We start from the raw sequence: 26,736 nt of genomic DNA on the forward strand, positions 1-26,736 counted from the left end.
CAGACGGGAAGTGCCGCCCCGTCATAATGAAATTAACGAACGTTAAGGTCAAGCAAACCATACTTTCGTCGCGCAGCAAGCTGAAAGCTAACAACATTTCTGTGTCTGAGGACTTCTCGCCCGCTACAAGACACGCTAGGAAAAAGCTTATCGAATTTGGTAAGCGCCAGCCCGATTCTCCCCCGTTTCAGATCAGATTTAATAAGCTTTTTATTGGTAGCCAATCCTTCTTGTATGACCCAACGAGTGACAGCGTCAAGCAAATTAAGCACTCACTCCCTGATGGCGCTGCCACAGGCGTCAGTTCAGGCAGTTCTTTTGCTACGTAGGAACACGCGAGGGGTAGTGGCGTTTCTTCAGCAGCACATGTCCCTGTGCTTCTTGCTAACGTAAGAAGTGTGATAAACAAGCGCGATGCACTTAACTCTATCATTGACAACTGCGGTGCCGGTATTATCGCTTTAACTGAAACGTGGTTGCACCCTCAAGTGTACGACTGTGAAATTTTAGATATATCCCGCTTTCATATCTTCCGTTGTGATCGCATGGCTGGCCATGGCGGTGGCGTACTGCTTGCCATTTCGAAATCTTTGCCTTGTCATAAGGTTAACTTTCACAGCGACCTAGAAATAGTGTGCGCCAGCGTTGACATAGGCCATAGAAAATTTATTTTCGCTGTCTGTTACCGCCCTCCCTCTTACCCGTCTTCCTTCACTGCCGAACTTCATGACGCACTAAGCACACTTTTTGTACTGCATCCAAAAGCGCCCGTTATATTAATGGGGGACTTTAACTTTCCGAATATAATTTGGAACGCCGATCCACCTGCTTGTCATCCATACTCTTCAAAGTGTAATGATTTTCTTGATCTTTGTTCTTTATTTTCTTTAACTCAACTAGTATGTGAACCAACAAGGATTTCAAAGGAAACTGCCAATATCTTAGACTTGATATTGTGCTCTCATCCTGACCTTATTACGGATGTTTCATGTATACCTGGTGTAAGCGACCATCTAGCTCTTTCATATAACGTTACGTCTCCTCTGTTAAAGCCAGCTGTGAAAAATAAGTTAATATATGACTACAACAAGGCAAATGTTAATAGTATAAACTTGGAACTATCTAACTTCTTTGATCTCTTCTTAAGTAACTTCGACGATCGCACGGTCGACAATAACTGGATCATATTCAGAAACAAAGTACATGAATTAACTGATAAGTTTATTCCATCGCGTATAATAGCATCGAATTCTAAGGCGCCTTGGTTTAATTCCCACCTAAAGCGGCTTTGCAATCGGAAAAAGCGCCTGTACCGCCTCGCAAAAAAAAGTCCTTTGGCATCTAAGTGGGACGCTTACAAGAACGCGAACGAAGCTTACATAGCAGCTAAAAAACTCGCTAAAAGTACATTTCAAGAATGCACTTTGCCTACAATACTTACAAAAGATCCGAAAAAGTTTTGGCGCATCATAAACCCTTCCGAAGAATATACAATAACCTTAGCTGATTCTAGTGGGTCAACAATACCCGACGCTGAATGTCCCCAAATCCTGAACTCCGTATTCTGCAGTAATTTCGTTCTATGTCCTGATCCTGTGTTTCCCACCCTAGATAGCTGCAATTACCCGGCTATGGACTTTATTATGATTGAGCCATTTGGGGTAGAAAATGTAATAAAAAATCTGAAGGTGTCGTCCAGCCCTGGCCCAGACCTGGTTACCGCAAAGTTTTTGAAAATCACTTCTGTTTACTCATCCTTAATACTTTCAAAAATATTCCAGCAATCTTTGGACACCAATCAGCTCCCTGCAGACTGGAAAATTGGGAGGGTGGTTCCACTTCACAAGTCCGGCAACAAAAGCTCACCTCATAACTACCGCCCCATTTCCCTCACTAGCATTCCTTGTAAAGTACTCGAACATATCTTGTCGTCTCAATTAGTTAAGCACCTAGACGATAACTCATTCTTCACACGCGCACAGCATGGTTTCCGCAAAAGTTTTTCCTGTGAAACACAACTGCTTTCGTTCACTCACGATCTTCATCTTATTCTTGATAAAGGTTCATGCGCAGACTGTGTTTTCTTCGACTTTGCTAAGGCTTTCGACAAGGTATGTCACAAACTACTCATTTTAAGCTTAGTAAACTAAATCTTGATCCTAATCTCTTTGCATGGCTAGAGAATTTTCTTCTTAATCGATCACAGTTCGTTGCATTTAATAACCACTTCTCCCCATTTAGCCCTGTTGAATCTGGCGTTCCCCAAGGATCAGTGTTAGGCCCTCTCCTTTTTTTAATTTATATTAACGACTTACCCAATGAAATTTCTTCTAACATTTATCTCTTCGCCGACGATTGCGTTATTCTTCGTGAAATTTCTGACACCGCTGATACTAACACTCTGCAAAACGACATTAACGCTGTCTGTAACTGGTGCGACTTGTGGTTAATGAAACTAAACCCATCTAAGTGCAAAACCATGCGTGTAACCCGCCGTGAACTTCCCCTTCCGACCTATTACCTTAACAATACTGCCATGGAAGCGGTTACATCTTACAGATACCTAGGTGTCCATTTAACCTCTACTCTTTCCTGGTCTTTACATATCGACAGCGTTATCAATAAAAGTAATCGCATGTTAGGTTATATCCGTCGAAACTTCTCTTCCGCTCCTTCATCATTAAAGCTAATTTTGTACAAGACGCTAATTAGAAGTAAAATGGAATATGCTTCATCAATTTGGGACCCATATGCTGAGACACTAACCCAGTCTCTCGAACGTGTTCAAAATAATGCCTCGCGTTTCATCCTAAGCAATTATAACCGTACGGCAAGCGTAACTTCTATGAAAAATATCTTGCAACTTCCACCGCTTTCTGCTCGTCGCAAATGCCTTCGCCTAGCTCTGTTTCATAAAATATACTTCCATAATTCATATCTGCGCGATAATCTTATTTCATCCCCAACGTATATATCTCCTCGCATTGATCATCATCACAAAGTTGGAGTTTTGCAGTGTCGCACCAAAGCTTGTCAAGAGTCTTTTCTTCCCAGGACGTGTGAAGAATGGAACCACCTTCCCGGCGCGTTGATTGCTATTGAAGATCACGCACAATTCCGGACATCCATAATCGACACCATCGCTTCTGGCATCTCATGTCTATGACTACGTCACTTGCTGCCTTCTTTGTTTGCCTTGTCTTGTAACTTTTTTTTTTTTTTTTTTTTACCCCACTCCCCTCTGTAATACCTTGTGGTCTTGAGGGTATAATAAATGAAATGAAATGAAATGAAATGAAAGGGTCGGTGGTTACTGTGGCGCTTTGAGGCGATCACGATTCGGGGACGCTTCGTTTAGGCGTTGCCGATTGCTGATAATGGTTCGCTGTGACGCTTTACCTTTCGAACATCGTATTTTTTTTTTTTCGCCCGAAGCGACATAGATAACGTAATTATGCGGCTCTTGTGTGGACTTGCAGTCGTAATGCCGAGACCATGATGTCCTATACCTTCGCAGAACGGCGGCATGCTGCAGTATTTTCCGAAGTTTACGCTTTAGGCCAACTAGAACGCTTCGCTCTCGTTTGCAGAATACAGTCAGGTCCCACTGGTGGTAAAATCTATCATAAGCTTGAATAAAAAAATGGCGGCTGTGCTTGCAGTTTCGAAATGACAGGTGATCGGAACCAGGTGCCGTTTTGGAAGAGCTACATGACGCCGCACTTCGTTCATTAGATGGGCGTTTCGAACGGAAGTTTGCAGCTAGGTGCGGGAGCGCATCGGGACATAGATTACACTGAAATCTGGTTTTTGGACCACAGTGCTGCCAATTGTGACTGTTGACGCCAGCTTACGTGCGCTACGACCACTTTTTGCGCAACTATTGAGTTCATTATAAAGGGGTTCGACTGTATTATTGAATATATTTGAATGTTTCATTACGACCCAAGTTGGTATGTTGCCCCGAGTCATATTTATGAGAACTTCTGATAATTCAAACAAAATCCGGGGGTCCCCTCGAGTTTGAATTATCGAGAGCCTACTGTGCACTTCTTTTTTACTGTTCACATGTTCCTGAAAAACACGATCTTTCGACACCAACGTTCAGTACAGTGCCAAACTGCGAACGTATGATATGTTTTCCAGCTGCTAGATCCCATGTGAACAAGAAAAGGCACAAGGCACCTCCTATCGCGATCAGTAGCCGCCCCTCGTAGCAGCTTTCCCACAATACTCCCTGGCCCTTTTCACAGGAAAATGCCGGCGCGCACTCTGTTTTCTATTCCAGTACCAGCAAATCTCCTCCTGGTTTCTTGCTTGCCGCATTCACAGCTATTGCCACCAACCTTATTGCGATAAGCATCTTCACCAATCTGTTTCATAGCACTTGAGTCATAATGTTGTTGGAAGCGTGCTGCATGCTTTTAATAGGCGATAACCCAAGCCTGTTGCCGTTGCCTGCTTCAGGTGGCATGAAGTCAGTGTGATGTTGCGCTCTAGTGGCATATTAGGCACCGTATTCCGGCGTTGCCCATCAATTCAATTTTGTTTTGATTTGCCGCCGCCTGCCTAAAACCCTGCACTATAGGAAAATGACAATGTGCGTATCGGCTTGCTCGGGCCCCACCAGCTCGACATGTGTTGGTGTGTTGTGCTGCAGTGATTTGTACCAAGTGGGCACGTCAAAACTTCTCGCCAAAATGACCCACTCAAAGAAGCTGCTGATCCAGGCCAAATTTAAGCTTGCCGCTGGTGCATTTTGTTACACTATTAAAACCTTATTGTTCTAACGTGTCTTCTACATTTAGGCCAGCTATGTGGCATAAACCAAATCTGCCATGATAAAGTAAGCTGCTAGTGCACCTTCGGGAAGGGTGCATTCTCTTGAGAAAATGCCCGTATACACAAATTTCTACTCCAAGTGTGCAACGCTTTGTCCGAAAATGCAGTAGGAATAACTCTTTGGCAGTGATGTGAAATCCACTTGCCCAGCACTCTAGAGTGCTTTCATATAGGAAATAAAGCTGTCAGCATATCAATTGCATTCCAGATTAAGGCATGCATTGCATTGAAGATGTACTGCAGGTTAATGGCTAGTAGGTGCAGCACTGAGCCAACTTTATTCCGTAAATTTTTTTTTTCTTACATAAAGACATTCTTCAACTGAACTCCCTTAACAGGTCCTGCTGTCTAATGAACTCTATTACCATTTGTAGATGACCCACAACAACGTGCCATTTGGGCTGAACATATGGCATAAGTGCCATTTTCTCAAATTCAGGGCCATTTTAGCCTTCCTATGTGTTTGTTGCATGACAAAGGACTTTTAAAGCGGAGCCTTTGTTACGAGTCCTACCAAACTGTCCTGGCTGGGGCTGCACCGTACTGCTGCAGTCTTGGCGCATAGCTCACACTCAAGAAACAATTTGAATTACGCGCCCAATGGTGGGTTTGAACCTTGGTACCCGAGCACAGCAGCTTGATGCTCTAACCATTAGGCCACAATTAAATGCACGTATACTTCTATCGCGCCAGCACCAACCAGCTCTTTAAGATGATCGCCACATGTGTAACATTGCGTAGCAAGGGTGCGTGAAAGTACACGCGCGCACGCCTGTAGTACTCAGGAATGCAACGGGAAAATTTATAGCATTTGAGTACCACTTCACGAAAGGTTTGCTCACATAGATTCCAAGGTGTGTGTTGGGACTGCATAATTTTTATTCGAATATTTAACTGCCAATATCAGATAATGAAATGACAGTGAGCATGTGAACTTCAGACTTACCCTAAGTTGTGCTTCTTGTTGTAATACAGCAAAAATAAAATGAGGGCCAATCGTCAAAGTGCAATTTCTCTAAATTACCCCCAAAATGTTTCTGTACTTATGAAATTAGGCATAATTAAGTAAAATTATTGTACACCATGTCTCAATTTGCATTGCGAAATTTTAATGGGACTGAGGTAGACAAATATATTTTTTTGGGGGGGGGATGCATTTCAGAAATAGTTTGAGAATGCACTTCACTAAATGTTATAGCTTTTAATCAGAAAGGCGGCTTGGGGGGGAAGGGGGGGCTTGGCAGGTTAACTGCAACACTGCGGCCCCCATTCAACAAGCGCTGGAAGGGATTTATTACCAGCAGTGTCTTGTGCGGGGCAATTCTCTCTAAATTTTCGGTTAATGACTTATGGCAATTAATTTCTTTACTATAAATATATATATATATATAAGTGTGCATGCCCTAGCGTTATGTTGGTCACCACCCTATAAAGCCCTCTCCCCCCCCCCCCCCTCCACTGAAGGGAGACTTTAAGCCCTGGCACTGCATATGTTAAAGCTTGATCGATGGTGCATGGTGACCTGCACAAAGTTTTGTGGTGCCAACATTGTGCATGTGCATACATTGTGCATGTAGATTAATTGCGTGAGTAACAACAAACTAATGTAGCTGTGCAAGAGTATGGCTTGATGCAAATTGTGTGTGTGTGTTTTTTTTTTGTGTGTGCGCTAGGTGGACCCGAGGTGTGGAAAAGTCGTCGGCGCAGAACCTGGCGAGACGCCTGTCCGAGATGCCTGCGAACATGATGACACCCACACGCTTTGCCAAGGAAGCTGCCGAGGTTCTAGAAAAGAAGGGAGTCAAGGTCGTCGCTAGGTTCGTGTCTTTGCTTGCATATCGTGTCTGTGCCATATGACGGTGGCAGCTGATAAAAAAAAACTTGGGATTTGGTGAAAGTTCATGTTGCAGTGCCCACGAAACTTATGTGAAGTGGCAATACAAATTAAGAAGATTGATTGCTAGATGAGCACACTAAGGAGTTGTCTATCTGTCTGGATATTTAGAAACTAATTGCTACTTGTAAATCACCTGTGGCTGAAAGGATGTACCGCATTTACTCAAATAGTACAGTGGAATCTTAATACAATCTTCACGGGAAACGGAAAATAACATGTATCATCCGAAAATCGTATTATTCAAAATACATTGCTCCTATGAGACACTCGCTGGCAAATGAACAAAAAACGTATTATCCCGTAAAATGTATTATGCAGAATCGTAACGAGATTCCACTGTATAGGTAAACACAAACATAGGTCGTCCCCTATACATTTGACTTTTGTTATTTCAACCCTATCGGGACCAATAAAAATTGGGTGAATTATCCGGCAGGTCGAAGTAAATAAGAGGCACAAAAAACTCTAAAACACACTGCTGATTCGCTTTGGCAGTATTTGGCCCCGATTCTAACATATCCTCGAATTGAATGCGCACCCACTTTTTATGGGTTCAGAGTACAGTGAAACCTCGTTACTACAACCACCACATTAACAAACCTTTCAGATTAACAAGCTTTTCGGAAATGCCCCGCTGACTGCTTATAGTTTCAATGTAAAAATATTTCGGTACAACAAACTTCAGAATCCGTGACATGTTAACTCCTCACTACTACGAATTAATGTTCAGATATTTGGGGATTCTTATAATCCCATGTACCGTATGTACTCGTGTAAGGGCCGTGTTTTTTTTTTTTTTTCACAATATTGACGAGGTGCAGAGAGGACGAGGAGACACAAGACTGAACCTTTTGGCCAAAATGTTGCCGGCGCGGCCTTGACTTGTGCACACCCCAGATCCCCGGATGCATCATTGCATCAGAGGTCAACTCGCAGCTCTCGTTATTTAGTTGCAGCAGATGGAAGTATGAAGCCCACGAAAATTCGCCATTGCACGAGTGCAGCATCGGGCAATGCGATTGCTTCTCTGACGGAATTCTTTTCGGAATTTTGCCGTGCCAAGTTGGGGGTCTCGTCCTTACACGAGTCTATACGGTATCCTTCACGGCAGCCGTATCAGTAGACTAACAGACGACAAGATGCAGGAAGTGGATGCCACGGTGCATGCGTTTAGAAAACCTGAGACGGTGCCCGAGGAGAAAAATACAGGAGGGGACTTTTTTTTTTCTATTGTGGAGGCGATGACACATTAGGCATCGCAAGCGCATGCTCTGCAAGCATGCACTTGTCTTGGCAAGCGCATGCTCTGCCAAGACAAGTGCTGCCTAGCAACGAGCGTGCGTCTCTTCCTTCTTTCACCCTTCTTTTTGCACATACCTCTTCTTTCTTTCGCACTTCTTTCTGCGGCCTTACTAGCTATGCACGCGGAGAAATGTAAACTCCGTGAGCACGGGTATGCCACATGGTCACACTTTTAAGACGGCGTCCTCCTTGAGAAAGACAGTTGTGGTGTCCACGGCAAGGGAATGTGAAAAACAAACAAGCAAAAAGAAACATTGCACTTTGGAGGTGACATGGAGCTTCCTATTTGTTGATGGTTTTCTCAGTGTAAGTGTCTCCTTTGCACTTACCGCTCTTACTGTATCGTGCTTCGGTTTTGTGTGGCAGCGGAATCTATGGAAAATAGCAACAGCGTTGGGCCAGAGCTAACAGCAATGGTTTTGTGGATAGCTCATATGGTGACGTCACAACTGATGAACTTATGGGTTGATGGGTGGAATGGTTAATTTTGGGGCTTTCAGTATATAACAAGCAATCTTTTGCGATCCCCTGAAGTTGGTTATTTCGAGATATCACTGTACAAAACTAACGTAAGAAGTTACTTTTGAGCTCCTAAACAAAGTAGATATAGAACACGCACCCAATTTTTTAGCAAGGAACACGTAGCATGCCTCCAATTCTGGCAATAAGAAAAAAAAAAACATGAAACCAGTGAACTTTTGCTTCACAGAATGAAAATTTATTTGCTCAATATCTGTCGTCATCACTTTCAGACAGCACACTTATCACTGTATATAAAAGACCACTACATGTCGTCCTGCACACGGTCAATAGCGCATTTGATATTCTGCATTTATCAAATGACTCCACAACAATCTCAAATGGGATGATGGCCCAGCCAGACTAAATAAACACTTGCTAGTTCATCCTGCGATGTATGCAATTCTCCAGGACGCTAAGGACAAGTGATGTGATTTGTTCCCGCTAGCTTGAAATGTAAAACAAGTGAACATTTGTATGTGCTTTCGTAATCAGACTGAAAGTGGTGTGTCATTGTTATCATACTATGTCATGTCAGAACTAGTTCTTTAGCCATTCATGGTCACCAACTTGTGATGGCAATCACAAAATGACGCTGGCAACGCTGGCTCTGATGGTAGGCTGTTGCAAATGCGGTTCTGGCTTTGGTATTGTATCGGATTGCACCGCCCAAGTACTTATCACGTGAATTTTCTTGAAAAAAAGAAAACAAGGTGCGCTGTAGAATTGGGTAAATACAGTAGAACCCACTTATAACGATCCCAGATGTAACTATTTATCAGTTGAAGTGACCACATCTGACTGCATTTACGATTTTCTAACCCGGCCTATTGAAACTGCACCCAGACATAATGAACGTTTTCAACAGTGGCGTGCTGTTAGAACGACCACTTCAAAACCGGTTGTGGTAAAAGGGAGGGTGCACGCGAAGTTCCGAAGCACGGAATCGCTACTGAAGTGGGAGCAGGGCAGCGCACTCTCTGCTTCAGTCCAACAGTGACGAAAATACGACCGCCGAGAGGAGCGAGCACTGCATGCAGATTTTGGAAGCTGCGAGGAAAGTCGCTTGCTTTCAACCATGCTCAGGTAACCATGCTTCAAGGCATGTCTTCATCATGCTTCAGGGTGAGGCACAACGGTGGCCGTGACCTCCACGATAGCCCGCGCTGGTGCTATCATGGAGGCCACGACTGTGGCGCTTTAGTTTTTGCGCCGTTCTCCATGCGGCGCCACATGCAGTCTTGGAGGTCACGATAGCGGCAGATGTTGCTACGCTCTTATCGAGAGATCACGGTTCCTCGATGCTTTGTTTACTTTGTTGGTGATATACATCGTGATGGCGTTCTACCTTTTGAACTTCGTACTTTTTCAACCGAAGCGACATAGAAAATGTAACTTCGTGGCTTTCGTCATGCGCGCGGCTGACGCTGCAGCTGTGACGGCAAGATGATTGCAAAATGCCGGCATGCTGCAGCAGTTTTAGCCAACTAGAATGCTTCGCCATCATTTAGAATCCACTCGTGTCCCGCTGATAGCAAAATATAGAAGTAGCTCTAGAAGAAAAAAAATTGCGACCACTGTGCTCGTAGTTTCGAAATGGCAGGTGATCAGAACTGGCCAGATTCCATTTTGAAAGTGCTACAATGCTGCATTTCGTTCTTTAGATGACGTTTTTAACGAAACTTTGAGCTAGGTGTGGGAAGGAGCCAGGAACAAATACTAAGATAGTAAAGATACGATTCTTGGACCAAAGTGGTGTTTAATCGTAACTGCTCCGGCCAACTTCAGTCTCGTTAATTATTGTGCATATTGAAAGGAGAGTCCACATATAATGAACTACTGATGCAATGACCACTTCTTGCGGAACTATCGAATTCGTCATAAATAAGTTCGACTCTACTGTAGTAATTTATTGTGTGCTACGATTGTCGCTTTAAAATCTTTCGTGAGCAGGACGAAAATTGGTGCTTTTGACGGCAGATCAGCAGGTGATTAGCTTAGCTGGCATCTTTTGCGTGCATGTTCAGTAAGGATACTCAACAATTTAAGCTGGTGTGTAGGCAAAAAGCTCGGAACCAAATTCGAGCAAGGCAGCCTAAGCTGCCAATGTCACGCATTCAATGTCACAGCACCTGCGCTTCACACCATTGCGACATGTGAAGGAGACCCGGCCGCAGAATGGGTAAACAAGTGCCTCTGTGGTCTTGACCATCATGAAGTATTAAGCTGGTATATTACTTCACTAAACCATAATACCGAGGGAAACATTGCAAATGAAGTTTCTGTACTGCTGGCATTATTAAAACGAACAAAATAATTTTTGCCATGAAGTTTGTTTGTCACTACCCAATTAATATGGACTTTTCTTGCGGTGCCCTCTATGTCTGAAAAATTGGTTTGGCGGCTGTACGTTCTTCTTGTAGTTGCAGGACGGTGGTGGGCTTTGCAGTGCAGCTTCTGCCAATTTTCAAAACTCTGTTCTTTGCATTGTTGAACCGAGTCTTGTGAATTTTTTTTGTTTATGATGCCTGTGCCCACCTACATGTTTACAGGGACCGCAAGTGGATTGAGGAACAGAAGATGGGCTCCTTCCTGAGTGTCACCAGGGGATCGGATGAGCCGCCCGTGTTTCTGGAGATGCACTACGAGGGGCCAGGACACCTGGCCGGAGGACCGCTGGTGTTTGTCGGCAAGGGAGTAACTTTTGACAGGTGACACTCGTTTGTGGGTCTCTGAAACCCTTATTTTTCTTCTTGTGGCACACACGAAATGCTCATGTGCACTTCACCATTGATGGGCTGAGGGGGTGAATGAAATACAGAAAAAAACAAATAAATAAATTTTAGGTTTTATTGCTTAAAAGCTGCACGGGCAACTACAGTCAAACCTCGATATAATGAACCTCGATTTAACGATATTTGCAATGTAACGAACTATGTTTATTTCAGTCTTAGATCGATCGGAAACCGTGTATTTTTTTTTTCGAGATTTCACCAAGTAATTCCGGCATACAGTTTCAATTTAACTAAGTTTTCGGCCATTTCAAGCATGTACTTGTCTGTATGGCTGGTAAATCTAGCTAAAAACTATAAAATGTCGGCCGAAAAAAAAGCTATTTGCGAGCGTCCTTTCGCCGGAAAAGTTTGAGTGATAAAAACTCTGTCAACAACACGTACGCTGGGATGCAGTATGCGGGAAACAGCGCTGCGGCATTTGTCGCAAAACTTGTGGTGGTCACGGGGTGCGCAGCAGACCGGAGCACTCAAAGCACTTGGAGAAACACAAGAGCTCCTTCAGCACAAGTGGAATGTGGAAGGGGCAATCGCTCGGTAACGTGATCAAGTATGCGCTAGAGGGGTGAGGAGGGCAGTGGATGCTGCCTATCCGCCCTCTCCTCCTAGCGTGCCTGTCTCCTCTGCCCTTGCCGTAGCTGCGTACGGCTGTCCATATGCGGTGCTCGCGCCTCATCTTGGATGTAATCTTTGGCAAGTGCAAATGTGGAGCCGAGATGCTTGGTGCCTTCACACACATTTTGTTCCCACGCTTGCAGCATTGGCGGTTGCGTAATGTCAAAGTTTTCGAGGAATGATGCAAAGCGGTCTCGCGTGCGACAGCAAGTGTTCTTGGTCGTAGAGTGACCTTTGCCTGAGCATGTGTGGCACTGATAAACTATGAACCTTACTTCATGTAGTTGTACACAGTGTAGACTGCTTATAAAATAAGTTGCTGGAGTCACGAAGATCCGCGTTATAAGCAGTACCGCACTATAACCAAAACAACTATTGTATTGCGATAATGGACACTCCAGGCGCATTTCTGCCGTCGCTGTCACCGTGCTCTAGGTTCAGTATTTCGCTTACTAAATAAATTAAAAAACACGGTGTCACGCGCGCACAAGCAAACATGAACACATCTCGCTCGTTCACCGCGGGAATGAACTGTCAAAACGCTCGAGTGACGAAGCGTGGCGAGTGAATTGACCTACATGCTATTACGCCTCTTGCTTCAACGCGACCTATAAGCGGTGAAAACACGACGCGCGGCGGACTTTCCCTGTCGCAGATTGCTTTCAAGTTAGGGCCAAGGCGATAGTATCGCCGAAGTGGATCGTCGCACATTATGTCCTGCTTTGGTCCACTGAAACCGTTCCGCATTGCTTTGCTGGTGAAAATCTTCTGTTTGCGCCAGTCCCGAACGCAAGTTTCGGATTCTCCGAACACCCGTGATGCAGCCCGATTTCAGTCCGTCTCTGCACACATGATCACTTTCCCTTTAAATGCGGCATCATGATGAACTCGGTACTTCATGCTGATAGAGCAGACGCAGAGAACGTGAAGACAGACGGTAGACTAGTGCCTAAGCACGTGTACTTCAGCACATGGAGGAAGCTACGGTAGCTAGGCTCGATGCGCGTGCGATGCGGCCATTTTGAAATGCCGACGGCTATATGGTAACGCACTCGATTCTAACGCGCACACAATTTTTCGACCTGTTTTATCGGAAAAAAAGTGCGTGTTAGATTCGAGTAAATACGGTATTTGTGGCTTGAGGGGAGCATTTGCCGTCTAGGTTGACTGCCGAACTTCCAGGCAGCCGCACTGTAACCGGTATTTCGTGTCCCGCAACTGCACTATAAGTGATACGCATATACATAGAGCGTTATGGGAAAATTAACAGGAGTCTGAAAAGACCGTATTATATCCGGTCCTGCACTATAAGCAGTTAGGTTATAAGTTTTCTATACTGTATTTGCTATCGCCAAGAATGCTACACCTTTCTGGCAATACTGCGACTTTTTTTTTTCTGAGTATGGATATCTGTATCTTTTTGTACTTTTGTTTTTCATATGAGGGCGCCATCTGATGACGGCTACGAGCACTAAGCGTTATTTACTCTGGAAGAGAAGTGAATGTTTATCTTAAATTAGCCTATCGAAATACATGAACTCGGCAAGTTTCATTAATATATAACCCCCACAAAAAATGGAAGAATTGAAGTGCAGGTGAAAAAACTGATGTGAAAAAACTAATTTACAGCCAATGTCCAATTTTTAAACACGCTAGTGTTTGCAAAAATCTCTGAAAAATCTTGCAGTCCAAAAAAAATGAATGCATGCCCTTAATTGCCCTCAAGGCAGTGATGGAAGTGCTGCTCCAATTGCTCCAAACTGCTTCAAAAGAGAAATGATGCTACGGGCTTCTTCAAACTGCTATTTTTGTTAGTAACTGCTCCGAACATGCTCCGAAATTCGATCTCATACCGATTAAGAAAGTGCTGCTGTGGCAACTGCGATATGTGACTGATTACTTTCACATTGTGATGCTCAGCTTTATTGGCTTTGATATGATTTCAGCCACAGGAACTGGCATTTTATATATATAGCTCATTTATCTGTATTTTTGAACTTAGCATGCAGACTATATTGGTGAAATGAGAAAGTGACTGTGATTCCTTCGATCTCATACCAATTGCCAAATGCAGCTTTATCAACGGTTATACAGTCGAATCTCAATAATTCGAACTCGAAGGGGCCCGGAAATTTGTTTGAATTAAAAGAAGTTTGAAATAAAGAAAGGACATATTTTGAAGTATTCGAGCACCATAGCACAATGCACGAACAGTGCGAGTGGTTAAATATCGCGGTGCGCAACCGCCCACGCCGGCCAACGCTCAGTTCCCAATAACGGCAGCAAACGAAACTTCAGGGAGCAGACGATGCCAGATGGTGACGGGCACGCCTGCGCGGGGACCGTCGAAGGGGAGGGAGGAGGGTGGCAGGGAAGTGGATTTGACCTCGGTAGCTTCGCCACTTCAGTGGCTCCCCTCGCCTTCTCTCTCGGCTCTCTCGCAGCTCCCTCCCCTTCGATTGTCTCTGTGCGCACCCGCTGCCATGCCGGCGCCGCCGGTACAGCCGGCTGGCGCAAATTAGCCCGCTCCCTGAAGTTTCGTTTTCTGCCATTATCGGGAAGCGAGCATTTGCCGGCGTGGGTGCCGGCACCGCCGGTCCAGCTGGCCTGGTGCCAGCTTAACGTGCTCCCTGAAGTTTGGTTGTCTGTCGTTGTCGGGAAGCGAGCGTTTGCCGGCGTGGGCAGTTTCGTTGGCCGGACTGGGCCTCCGCCGCTGCTTTAAGGGGTCTCTCCTAAGCTTTTGCTCTATGGCGGTGTCGGAGCAATGCCGGTCGGAGATGTCACGCGTTATTTGGCGCGCTGCTGAGAGCATTGTCGGTCCGCGGTATGTTCGAATTAACCGTCGCAAATGCTTTTGCGTTCGAATTACCAAACGTTTTCGCTTATTGAAATACACATAACTTTGACGGGACCACAGCGTCAGTTCGAATAAACCGGCAGTTCGAATTAAGCGTGTTCGAATTAACGAGATTCGACTGGATCTGATTCTGGTTACTCTTATAATGTGGTGCTCAGCTTTACCGATTTGATCTCATTTCTGCCACAAGTACTTGTATTTTAAATATATAGCTCATTTTACTGTGCGTTCGATAACCATCCATCTTCTTAATTGTTTGTTTTTTGCGATTTGCATTGATTATTGTATGTTTCATATAAATATTCATATTTATGAGATGCTTCGGTGATCCTTTTAACTGCAGGAGTTGTATGGCATATTTTACCATCTGCTCCAAAAACATGAATAGCTGCTCCAAAGTAGCATTTTTTCTGCTCCGAAAGCACTTATGGCTGCTCCAAAGTGGCCTTTTTTCTATTCTGAAATCTGCTCCAAGAAGTAAAATGTCACTTCCATCTCTGCCCAAGGGCTTAAATCGCCACAGCCTCTGCCGAAATAGTTTGAAGTCCTGCCAGTACAATCATTAGGCATATTGGTGCTCGTACACTGACAGTAGATGGCGTGTGTGCTCGTGTATAACTAAGGAACACATTTTATATCCCCTGACAGTGGCCCCTTTGCACTCTTGGTATGCTTCTTCTTCATAATACAGTCGTCGACTGATTTTCCGTACTTCGTGCGGACCGAAAAATAGTCCGAAAAATCGAAGAGTCTGAAAAACTCGTTCACCCTAAAAAAGAAAATTTATTAGGCTTAGAGTGACAAAGAAATCTTTAATAATGCCCTGGCTCATACTATGTTTGGAGGTGATCAGATTTGCTTGGATTTGCGCAAGACTGACGTCTCCGCATACAGTCAACAAGAGCGTCACCGCGTTAGTGATCTCCGCTAGCGGAGATCACCACTGAGATCGAAGAAACGAGCCACATTACTTCGCACGTGACCTCCACGATCAGCTCCGGCAGCGTGTCATTCACTCTGGCCTTCCCATTCGGCAGAACCTTGAATAAAGTTTATTTCATTCATTCATTCCCATTCGGCGCGTAGCCCAGCGGAGAAGTGTGATCTTGCTAACTCTGTAATGGGTCAGCAACGGCGCGCTGCCGGAGCTGATCGCGGAAGCTACGCTTTGCACCACTTGGCTCTCGCGAAGGCACAGGAGGTGACGCCGATCACGCAAATGCGAAGCCGCACAAGTCTCTGAGGCGTGGACACCACGTGCAAAATAGCAACCAAACTTTAAAAAAAATTATAAAAACGGATTTCGCAAAGTGGTTATGACGATAGTGCTGACCAAATAAAAGAAAAAAGTGCCGTCCCCTAGCGTGTTTTGTCAGCTAAGGAAGAGCGGGTATGGCCTCCGAGATGGGAAAATGGCACGTGCTCTTGTGCGTCTCCCGATCTTGGAGGCTATACAGCGGGCCACTGGAAGCTAAGCCTGGGTAAGCCAGCTGAAAATCCAACATGGCAGCCTCCAAGAACAGGTAGCGTGGCTCGGAACGAGCGATTCAGTCCGAAAAATCAAACTTAGGAGCCTAAATTTATCCGAAAAATCGGACGCGAAAATGCATTAGCTCAATGGGAACCCTGACGGTGCATTTATGACGTCCAGAATTTCCAACAAGTCCGAATAATCGGTCGGCGACTGTACATTGCAAATGCTTGACTGTGTAACACAGCTCTAATGCTGCAAAGCCGACTTTTGGGAACCGACATTATGCGACACTTCGGGCGCCTCGTTGCTCATACTTCAACAGGAGACGGCGAGTGCGCATGTGTATAATTAAGGAACACATTTTATGTCCAGTGACAGTGGTGCCTTTGCACTCTTGGTATGCTTCCCCACAATATCTTGTTTATGCTTGACCGCGTAACACCGCTGTATTGCGGCGAAGCTGACTTTTGGGAACAGGAATTATGCGACGGATTAGACCCTTGGCGTGCTTTCTATGCTTCGACGCCATCAGCGAGGATGGCAAAGGCAGAGTCGGGGACATAGCTGACTGGCGAATCGTTTAAATGAAAAACACAGAACCGAACAGCAGGAAGCTTGATAGCGTTCGTTGAAGCAACTAGACCTAACAACAGCACAAATTAACTACAGCTGCCAGCAGATCAGTATGCGAGAGCAACAGTTCAATGCTGTGAGATAATAAATATGATGGCAGTGGTGGGTTCATGTAATGCCATTTTTGACCTGTGGTTACGGCAAAAGTATCAGAAAAATCAGACGGCGAAGGGTTTCAGCGTCCGAAATTTCAGACGGCCTTGTACATTTGCTCTATGGGGTAGGGGGCAGTGCCGCAAAGGCGTCCGAATTATCAGGCATGTCACAAAAATCGTGCATCCGTAAAATCTGTTGTTGACTGTATCTAAAATACAAAATTGACAGTTTCACTTGCACTGTACTTGGAAAGCACCCAACTTTTTCAGTAGTTTGAATGAGGTAAGTCATTATTGTCATATACAGTTAAACCTGCTTATAACGAACCACCATATTACGAATTCCTGGATATAACGAAGTTTTTCTATTCCCCGCCGTTACTCCTAGAAGCACATGTATTTGAGACCTCTACGTAACGAAGTGGCAACGGGAGACCCCCTCGAAATAACGAATTTTCCCCGCCGACAACCTCGAGATTTCGCCCCAAATTTTGTCATTTTTGCGCGAGCAGCAACCGGAAGCACCTTCTCTGCTGCGACGGAATGCGAAGCGAGCGCACGTGTGCGAGGCGGGCCTGCATCCCTCGACTCGGCGATCTTGCCGCCGCGGGCGTGACCTTCCCCCTCCCTTCATTCAAACCTGATCCTGCCGATTGCTGCAGATGGCCTAGCCCGCCAAGCCGGCACTCTTCTTTTCCACTTGATGTTGCCGACGCGCTGGCAGACGCTGTGACACGTCACACTCTATGAGCGCGGACAAGTGCTGTCAAACGCTGGCGGCGTGTGGAAGCGCCGCTGCAGAAGCTAGCGAAGTGACCTTCGTGCTGTTGTCTATCGCTTCAACGCAAACTGAGCGCTGAGAACACACAGCACGCACAAAGCTACGAGCCGCCGACGCACCTACACTGCCTATACCCTGCCCCAATACAGATCACTTTCAAGATACGGCCCGCCCGACCCGCCGTGCAGTACGCAGTTGATGCCAGAGTACAGTACAACGCCGCCCGCTATCCCTCCCCCCTCGCCGGCGCCTCGAGCGCAATGGAAGAAGGCGCGCTTCCTCCCTGCTTTTCTTCCTTGCGCGCGAGAGATTTAGATGCCGTCGTCGGCTCCCCTCGCACGTTTTCACTTGCACATACAGCATACGGCGCGCGGCAGCTGCGTTATCGCCCTTGGACTTTATACGGAACATCTATGAGCCAAAAAAAGGCATTGGGTTTTCTGGGAGCTGTGCCGGGACCGGCCAAAAATGATATAACAGCTGGGAAAACGCAGCACTTCACCCGGGAACGTAACAGCGGGGTTCTACTGTAACACTATACGACGCTACGACGCCATCATGACGCTCGCTCTTCGTTTTCGATGCCTCACACTTGTGTGAAACGACACGCGTCCATGCATCCAGTGCCTAGTGTGACATTGCAAGGATGAGTGCTTCGACGAAAACGGAAAACGGGTGCACGTTACAATCGAGGGCGAGTTAGATTCGAGTAAATACGGTAAACGTTTCTTTTTCGGATTTTCATGCCGAACCTGCATATAACGAAATCCTCTTTATAAGGAAGTTTTTTGGGAATTTGCCAATTTCGTTATATCCAGGTTTGGACTGTACAACCAAAGCAGGAAACCCATGGCATGACCACATACTAGAGCTGTCAATGTCCATTCAGACGTCTTCTGGCACTCTCTTCCTATGCACTCTTGCAGCATATGTCCAATCAGGAATGTCTCAAGAAATGTTCAATACATTTTAAACATTGTGTTCATTAACCATTGTGATAATAAGGTGCTATCTCAGCATGCATAGTTGTATGCACACCACCTAAAGGGTATAAATAAATGCTATTCCGTTCTCTGTTCTTGTGGTGTGATGACAGCGGCGGCATCTCCCTGAAGCCATCAGCCAACATGGACCGGATGAAGGCCGACATGACCGGTGCTGCCTGCGTTGTTGCCACCTTTGCTGCTGTGGCGGCGCTCAAGCTGCCCATTAAGATGGTTGGTGAGTACCTCCTTCTGTGCTTGATCTGAAGTAGAGCATGGAAAAAAATCGCTGCAAAGCAGACCAGACCAACAGCGCTACTCTGGACCACTTCTTCACACTGTGAAATTCTGCCATATTGATGAGTGCCATCTTAGTTCTGATGAGCTCACAAGAAAGCTGTGCACTCTGATTAGCTGGGAATGCCGACATGGCATAGCATACTACTCAAACAAGTGGTCAATTTGATGGAAGCTTTACTCCATTCAGTGTTATTCCAGAATATCCCGAAAACCATGTACAGTGCAGACCACTTATAACGTAACCGCTTTTAGCATGGGACCGGTTATAGCGGGGTTTTTTTTGACCACCGATATGTATATGTATGTATATGACCACTCAATGTATAGGCGGACTGTTTATTGCATAGGTGCGCGAAGCAGAGTACCGGTTATAGCACGGTTCTTTTGAGCCCGCGACCATGAAATCGGCGCACAGAGCACGGCGTTTTCCAGGAGGGGTTGAGCACAGCCCTTATGGCCGCACCGTTGCCGGGCGCGCAAACGCAGAGGAGTGGGAGCGCGGGCGTGCGCGTGGAGACCAGCGGCGAAAAGCGGAACAAAAAGTCGCAGTTTCCCCCGAAAGGCAAAGCAAATTTACTAGTAGAATATATGGAGTAAGGATAGTACAGTGTAGACCGCATATTACGTAAGTCGCCGGAGTCGCGAATATCCACACTATAAGCGGTACCGCACTATAACCAAAGCAACTATTTTCAAGATCCGCACATATGCAAAACATGTGCACCAAGCCGCCTCGCGTATGCTACAGTCGAATCTCGTTAATTCGAACCAAATCATGCGGCGGCGCCTTCGACCGGCATTGCTCCAGCACCGCCATAGAGTAAAAGCTTTGGAGAGACCCCTCAATGTCGCGCCCACAAAAAAAAAATCGCGGCGGAAATTTCACTCTCTCTCAAATGGCAAGGTCGCCGATTCTGCGTTGGGCCGACGTGTACGTGCCGACGTCTCAGCCACGCTACCGTAGCCACGCGTAGGAAATGGCAGCGAACCCTTCTTTCTCCTATATGCTTCCTCTACTTTCTAGTCACGTGTTGACCTTGCACGTTGCGGCTACGGCGCAGAGGGAAGCAGCAGCGCTGTCCCAGGACGGCCAACGAAACTGCCCACGCTGGCAAACGCTCGCTTCCCGATAACGGCAGAAAACGAAACTTCGGGGAGCTGGCGCCGGGTCGTCTGGAGCGGCGGCGCCTGTACGACGGCGGGCGTGCACGGTGACAGTCGAAAGTGAGGGAGCTACGAGGGAGGGCAAGGGGAGCCACCGAAGCGGCGGAGTTGCCGAGGCGAAATCCGCTTTCCTGCCACCCTCCTCCCTCACATTCCATGGTCACCACGTGCGCCCTTCACCGTGATGTGTCGGCGCCGCCCGCTCCCTGAAGTTTCATTTACTGCCGTTATCGTGAAGCGAGCGTTGGCCGGCACTGGCAGTTTCGTGGCCCTCGCTTGCTATGCGCACCGTGACATTTCACGACTCGCACTCAAGATTCTGGTTTCAGCCTCACTGGCTGTTCGTTTGTACCTCCACTTCGTCTCTCTTTCTTCCTCGAGCACTCCTTGGGGCGCCCGTTTGAGGGGAACGTTCGCCGTCTCCGCTGACTTCCGTACTACCAGGCAGCCGCACTGTAACCGGTATTTCGTTTCCCGCAACTGCACTATAAGCGATACGTGTATACATGGAGGGCTATGGGAAAATTAACGGGAGTCTGAAAAGACCGCACTATATCCGGTCCTGCACTATCAGCGGTTACGTAGTGGACTATACTGTAGTTTTATCTCCTGCATAAACTTGGCCACATCCGCTTACTAACTGAATTAACAAGCATGGTGTCAGCGCACACAAGCAAGCATGAATAGATCGCACTCGACGACCACAGATAAGCACTGTAAAAACACAGGCTTGAGCAAAGGCGGCAGGAGCATCGACCGAAGGTTCGTTGGTCTATCGCTTCAATGGAAACTGAGAGGCGAAAGCATAGCGCATACAAAGGTCAGATTCGTGTATAGATCGCTTTCAAGATACGGTGCGCGCGACAGCCCTCAGCCGCGCAAAGTACGCAGTGGCTTGCAAAGAAAGCCGTGCCCCCTCCCTCCTGCACTGCCCTCGCGCTTTCCTCCTTCCGTGTGGGAGATTGAGTCGCCAGTTCCCCCGTGCGCCCGGTCACAAGATACGCATCGAGTGCCGCAGCTAAACGTCGCGTCCCTTCCCTCCCTCTATTCCCCCACGGCCTTCCGCACGACGAGAGTCATTGCGTTTGCTATCCGCCGTACGTTCGCTCTCCGTGAAAACACGCATCCCTAGCGCACTTTCACTCGCACATACAGCATACAGCAGACAGCAACATAGAGCAGACAGCATTTTTTTTTCAGGAGTGGGAGCGTGGGTGTGCGCGTGGAGACCAGTCTCCCGATGAAAATAACAGCGTTCTTCCGCTGATGCCGCACTTGTTAGGGGAACTTGGTTTCTGTGCTGTGTTGCAATTGTGTTGTATGTGTGTGTGGGTGAAATATGTAATAAATTGTGTTTGAGAGGTGGGTTGCCCTTTTGGCATAAGCAAAAGCCGAAAAAAGCATGCTTTGGTTATAATGCGGTACCGCTTATAGCGCGGATTTTCACAACTCCCGCGACTTATGTTATAAGCGGTCTACGCTGTATGTCTAACTGGAATTTTGAAGTCATTTTCACTTATTCAGAAGCGCAGTTTCAATTTAGTGAAATCACATCACATGCTTGCACTGCAGCTTTATACATAAAATCTCGGTGATACAGTGCAGTCCACGTATAATGATACCACATATAATGATATATCGCTTATAACGATGAGTCGAGCTAAGAGTATCAACTTATGCATTAGCGCTATGAGAAAAAAAAACAGATATAACGATATGTTATTCACCGCATATCGGATATAACGATTGAAATTTTGCTTCTGGGTGGTGTTTCCATGCAGAATAATCGTGAAAATTGCGTACCTACGTTGCCCTTAACCGACACCGGGGCGAAAAGTTAGCCTACGCGAGTTCGTATCTGCCGCCATTACTGCACAGCGCATCCCGCCGCGCGTCGATTGCGAAAGCCATGGAGAGCATCGCAAGTTGGCGCAGCATGCACAAGATGACGCCAGCTGCTTCGCCCCCGCATCACCGGCGGTCACGCGAGGAGAGGGCGGAAGAAAGGCGATAAGCGAAGGCAACGCCTCCTCTGGCGAGGGGTGCCTGCACTCCCTGCGGTGCTCTCTCTCAACGGAAGCATGGGAAGCAGCGGCAGGTGCGCCCCTTGTGACGAAACTGATTTTGCAAAAGGGGGGAGAAAGTGGTAAGCAAGCGGCGCCTGCGTGGCCTACGCTCCCTTTACAATCTCCCTCTCTCTGCGAGCGCGAAAATGCACCGCGGAAGCAGCGGGAGGTGCACTGACAAAGCGCAAAGCTGCGTCTCTCGAGACGAAGCTGCAAATTTTGCAAGACTCGAAGTACGAGCTCGCGCAGTGGATGATATCGACGATTATGAAAACTGGGAGCGCCACGCCACGATCATGAAGGCTAGAAGCAGTGTCCATACCGATCAACGGAAAAGGCGGGCTTCATGCGCCACGATGAAATGCCCATGGGGCGAAACCAACACGGTGGTGTCCGAACTCTGGGAGCACGTCGCTACTGACGATGAAATAGGTGGTGCTTCGATGGAGGAGCTTCTGAGTGCAAATAGTGCTGCCTCGTTCTGCGAAGCGAACTCCGAGAGGGCGATCGTTGTCGCGACAGACAGCGGCGTTGTGCGACGGAGGCCACGACAGCAGCAGCAGTGACGACGCGATTGCGACCAAAGTGCGACGTCGTCAATCGAGTCGCTCATTGAATTCATGCATGCTAAATTATAGCCACCAGTGTTCGCGCAGCACCTCATTGCAATGCACACGGCGGTTGTGAATCCAAAACTTCAACGAAGGCAAGTGCAGATTTCTATTTCGGCGTGCATAACGATTGAGACGCTATTTAGATAAACGTTTTATTTTTCACAGTCTACTTTCTATAACGTCGATTTCTTATCGCAAGTGGCAAATGTGGTTTTTTTTTTCGGGACTAAGGCACGTTCGGTAGCTTTCTTTCTTTCATTTTTTTTTCTTTTTGACGGCAGTCCAGATATAGCGATGATTGGTTATAACGATCGAATTTTTCGTTCTTGATATCGTGTTTGCCAGTGCGCGTTGACACCAGTGGGAGGCGCGCCGACAAAGCGCAGAGTTGTGTCGTTTAAGACGAAGCTGCAAATTTTGCAAGACTCGATGAAGTACGAGCTCGCGCACTGCATAACATAACCGCTTATCATGCAGGACCGAATATAATGCGGTCTCTTCTGACTCCCGTTTATCTTCCCGCAGAAATCACTGCTCTATATGCATACCACTTATAGTGCAGCCGTGCGAGACAAAATACCAGTAATGCTCTGGTTGCCGGAAAATCTTGCAGACAAGCAAGGCAGCAAGCGGCAAGCCCCCCCCTTGCTCTGCACCAACACTGGCCCGCCACATCCAGTCCACGAAAATGATGGCAAATTCGTCAAATCGCACCGGTGCGCATCGGGCGCCCGGATGAGCCATTTCATCGAATCATGGTCGTACCCGGGCGCCCCAGTGGGCACGCAAGTGCATCGCGGGCGAACTGCGGCTGGTGGTCTGTAGTTCACGGACCGCCGGCCGACGGCGAGATCTGCCTCTCGCACGGCACAAAGGAGTTCCCTGCAGCACAGCGACGTGACCACTCGGTGACTGAGGAGTGGTCGCGGCTACGCTCTGGCATCGCCGGCAGCTTCACCGCTGCTAATAACTCGCCACCGATATCGTCGCTAGGCCTTTTTCAGTTCACTTCGAATCTGTAGCAGACGGCGCTTCAGAACGAACCGCCGACGCTCCCAAGCAGCAATGTTTTGTTACCGTCGTTGCCGCTTTACCCTCTCCTCGCAATAATTTCACACGATGAAGAAAACATGCTGATATTTGCGGCGCCACCAGCTGCGATGCGAGCATGGCCGAGCCGCGGTTCGCTGTCCGCCGTCGGTAGCCATGCACTGCAGCTGAGCTTCACTTGTATCGGAACTCTCATTAGTGCTAAACCTTTCACCGTGGACATATGGTTTTTCATAAAGTGAACATTACGTGTCACTTTACTCTATAGCGGATATAATTTTGCCTGGAATAGAAGCTGCATAACCAATAACCAATGTTCGTGTCGCCGGTCGCGGCAACGTGCCGGTGCAGCGTCGATGCGCTTTCTGTAGTTCTTTTGGTGGTTTTGAGTAACGGTGGTGTTGAGAGTGATAAACACCACTAACAAATCGTTGGCTTAATAAAGTTCATGTTCAATAAAATTTTAATGCTATGCCAACTGCGCTTCTTTTTTTTTTTGATGGAAAATTTTGTCGTGGCCATCTTGAATTATGGTGCCGTTCCGGGATGGCGCCCCCCCTAACTTTGCCGGTAATTTCGACTTGCTCGAGGGGGGGCGCTTGCTCAGAATTTTACGGTATAAGGCACTGGCTGGGAAACGCACAAAAAACGTATTATCCTCAAATACGTATTATGCAGAATCGTATCAACGAGATTCCACTGTGTAGTTCTCAAGTACCATGCTCATCTAGCGTAACAAGGACAACACGCCGCTTTCAGTCTTCGGTTATGTAAGCGCATTCAAAAATCAAAGTTATTTTACACGTTAAGCTAGCAGAAACAAATCGCGTTGTGTGTTTTTGTTGGTCTAGAGCATTGCATGCATCACTGAAAAAATTAGCGAAGTGCTTAGTCTAGGCAAGGGGCAGCATCCTATTTGTGATTGTTGCTTAGTCATTTCAGAAATACAGAATATCAAAATGCCCAATGGACCGCACGGAGGACATGTTGTAATTCATAGGCAGCGATAAAGTGCTGTCTGAGAGTTATGACGATAGACATTAGGTGTAAATAAATCTATTCTGTAAAGGTAAACTTAACTGGTTTCACTTTTTTTTCTCTTGTCAAAGTTAGAGGCATGCAACATTTTTCTAGCAATAAAATCCTGTGTGTCAGAATAATACTTTGTTTAGGAGCTCTAATGTCATTTCTACAATAGCTTTTTTGCTTTGAACACATAGAAAGTGGGTGCGCGTTTGATTTGGGGGCTGTTCAAAAATTGGGCAAATACAGTGGATCCTGGAAATATTGAATCACAAGAGGATCACAAAAAAGATTGATGTATAGGTATTTCGATATATCAAATAAAAATTGTATAAAAAATTTTCAATGGGATTTTACTGCTGTCCATTATAAAAAATAATTCGTTATATGTGGGTTTGATATATATTCGGGTTCGACTGTATTGTGAAATAAATTAGCAGTATGCTTCAGCATTTTTTCTGCATCTTCTTCCTTTTGACCAGGTGGATAATTTGACCAATTTTTAAGATCCCGTCAAAAGTTGAATTAATGGATTTTGACTGCATGAACGTTCGATTCTGCTCCGGGCTTGTACAGAGTAACGTGGCAATGAGCAGCAAAATTGTGGGCTCGTGCCACTGTGCATTGCACCTCGGTCTGCCTGGTGGGATGCTGGCGCTCGTACTCGGCATGCTTGCATCTTTTGTCCACCTTCTCTCCTGCAGTGGGGGGACATCTGCAGGGCATCATCCTTTTGACTGCACTCTTCTTTGTCTCACATTGCACTCTACCCGAATTCTCTTCTTATGTTGTGTAATCACCAGGAGCACTCATTGGTCAGTTTTCTCTCACTCACCATCGCTGTTTCTTGCCTCCTCTCTGGGACAATACATTTCTGCCGATGCAGTGCATGGTTTGCTTTGAGCTTCTTAACCTGACTGTTCTCATTAAAAGCTGCCAATCATTTTTCCCCTGAGAGAAGCACACAAATTCAAGATTGTATGGCTAGTTTACTGCATTGTATGGAGTGATTCCAGTGTGCAGTACTTTGATGGCCACTGCTTGGCTCCTTCCGCAGGTCTTACCCCGCTGTGTGAAAACCTTCCCAGTGGCAGGGCAACTAAGCCGGGGGATGTCTTCACTGCCATGAACGGAACCACCATCCAGGTGAAGTGCACACTTTTGTTGGCGTATTGACTTCTTGTATACACTTTTAAGGTTCATAAGCTCTGTGGAAAAGAACAGTGATACGTTAACCAAAAGCACTGATCAATGGAACACTTTCTCGGTAAGGATTCTGGGGAATGTGAAGTGTCATTAATACTTACCAGGATCCCTAAATCTAGGGGTATGTTGGAATTTCGAACATACCAGCACTTTATGCAGGGTTGGTTTAATGAAAACAGGCACAGTGAAAAGTTTTCTTTAGTGAAAGTGGTACAGTAAAACCTTGTTAATTCGGATCTCAAGGGAGTTAAAACAATGTCCGAATTATCTGAATGTCGAATTATCGAGGGCATCAGAAAAACAATAAACAAATGCTTACTACGTCAGTACACTTTTATTTGCAAAATGAATGAGCAAATATTGTTTCTGTTTTGCACAAAAGCAGTGCGGAAGCTGCAATTCTCGTCATCGCCTGACCGACTGGGTCTCGCAGCGCGGCCGCGGCGCCCGCCTTCATCTGAGACACGCTTTTCAGTATCGCGCACACATCCTGATTATTTTTTCGCCAGTGAGCTGGTCGCCA

General features: G+C 46.5%; 1 protein-coding gene across 6 annotated transcripts in view; it reads left to right on the forward strand.

Annotated features, from left to right (window-relative positions):
- LOC119458485 (cytosol aminopeptidase-like) overlaps positions 1 to 26,736 on the forward strand; it is a 210,912-nt gene that overhangs the window by 156,570 nt on the left and 27,606 nt on the right. For all 6 annotated transcript variants that reach the window (XM_049671262.1, XM_049671259.1, XM_049671258.1 and 3 more), the window contains exons 7-10: positions 6,516 to 6,659; positions 11,113 to 11,271; positions 18,904 to 19,028; positions 26,065 to 26,153. In XM_049671262.1, the coding sequence (XP_049527219.1) occupies positions 6,516 to 6,659; positions 11,113 to 11,271; positions 18,904 to 19,028; positions 26,065 to 26,153 (517 nt within the window). The remainder of the gene's footprint in view (positions 1 to 6,515; positions 6,660 to 11,112; positions 11,272 to 18,903; positions 19,029 to 26,064; positions 26,154 to 26,736) is intronic.

The sequence above is a fragment of the Dermacentor silvarum genome, chromosome 7 (assembly GCF_013339745.2).
Source record: "Dermacentor silvarum isolate Dsil-2018 chromosome 7, BIME_Dsil_1.4, whole genome shotgun sequence".
NCBI classification, from domain to species: domain Eukaryota; kingdom Metazoa; phylum Arthropoda; class Arachnida; order Ixodida; family Ixodidae; genus Dermacentor; species Dermacentor silvarum.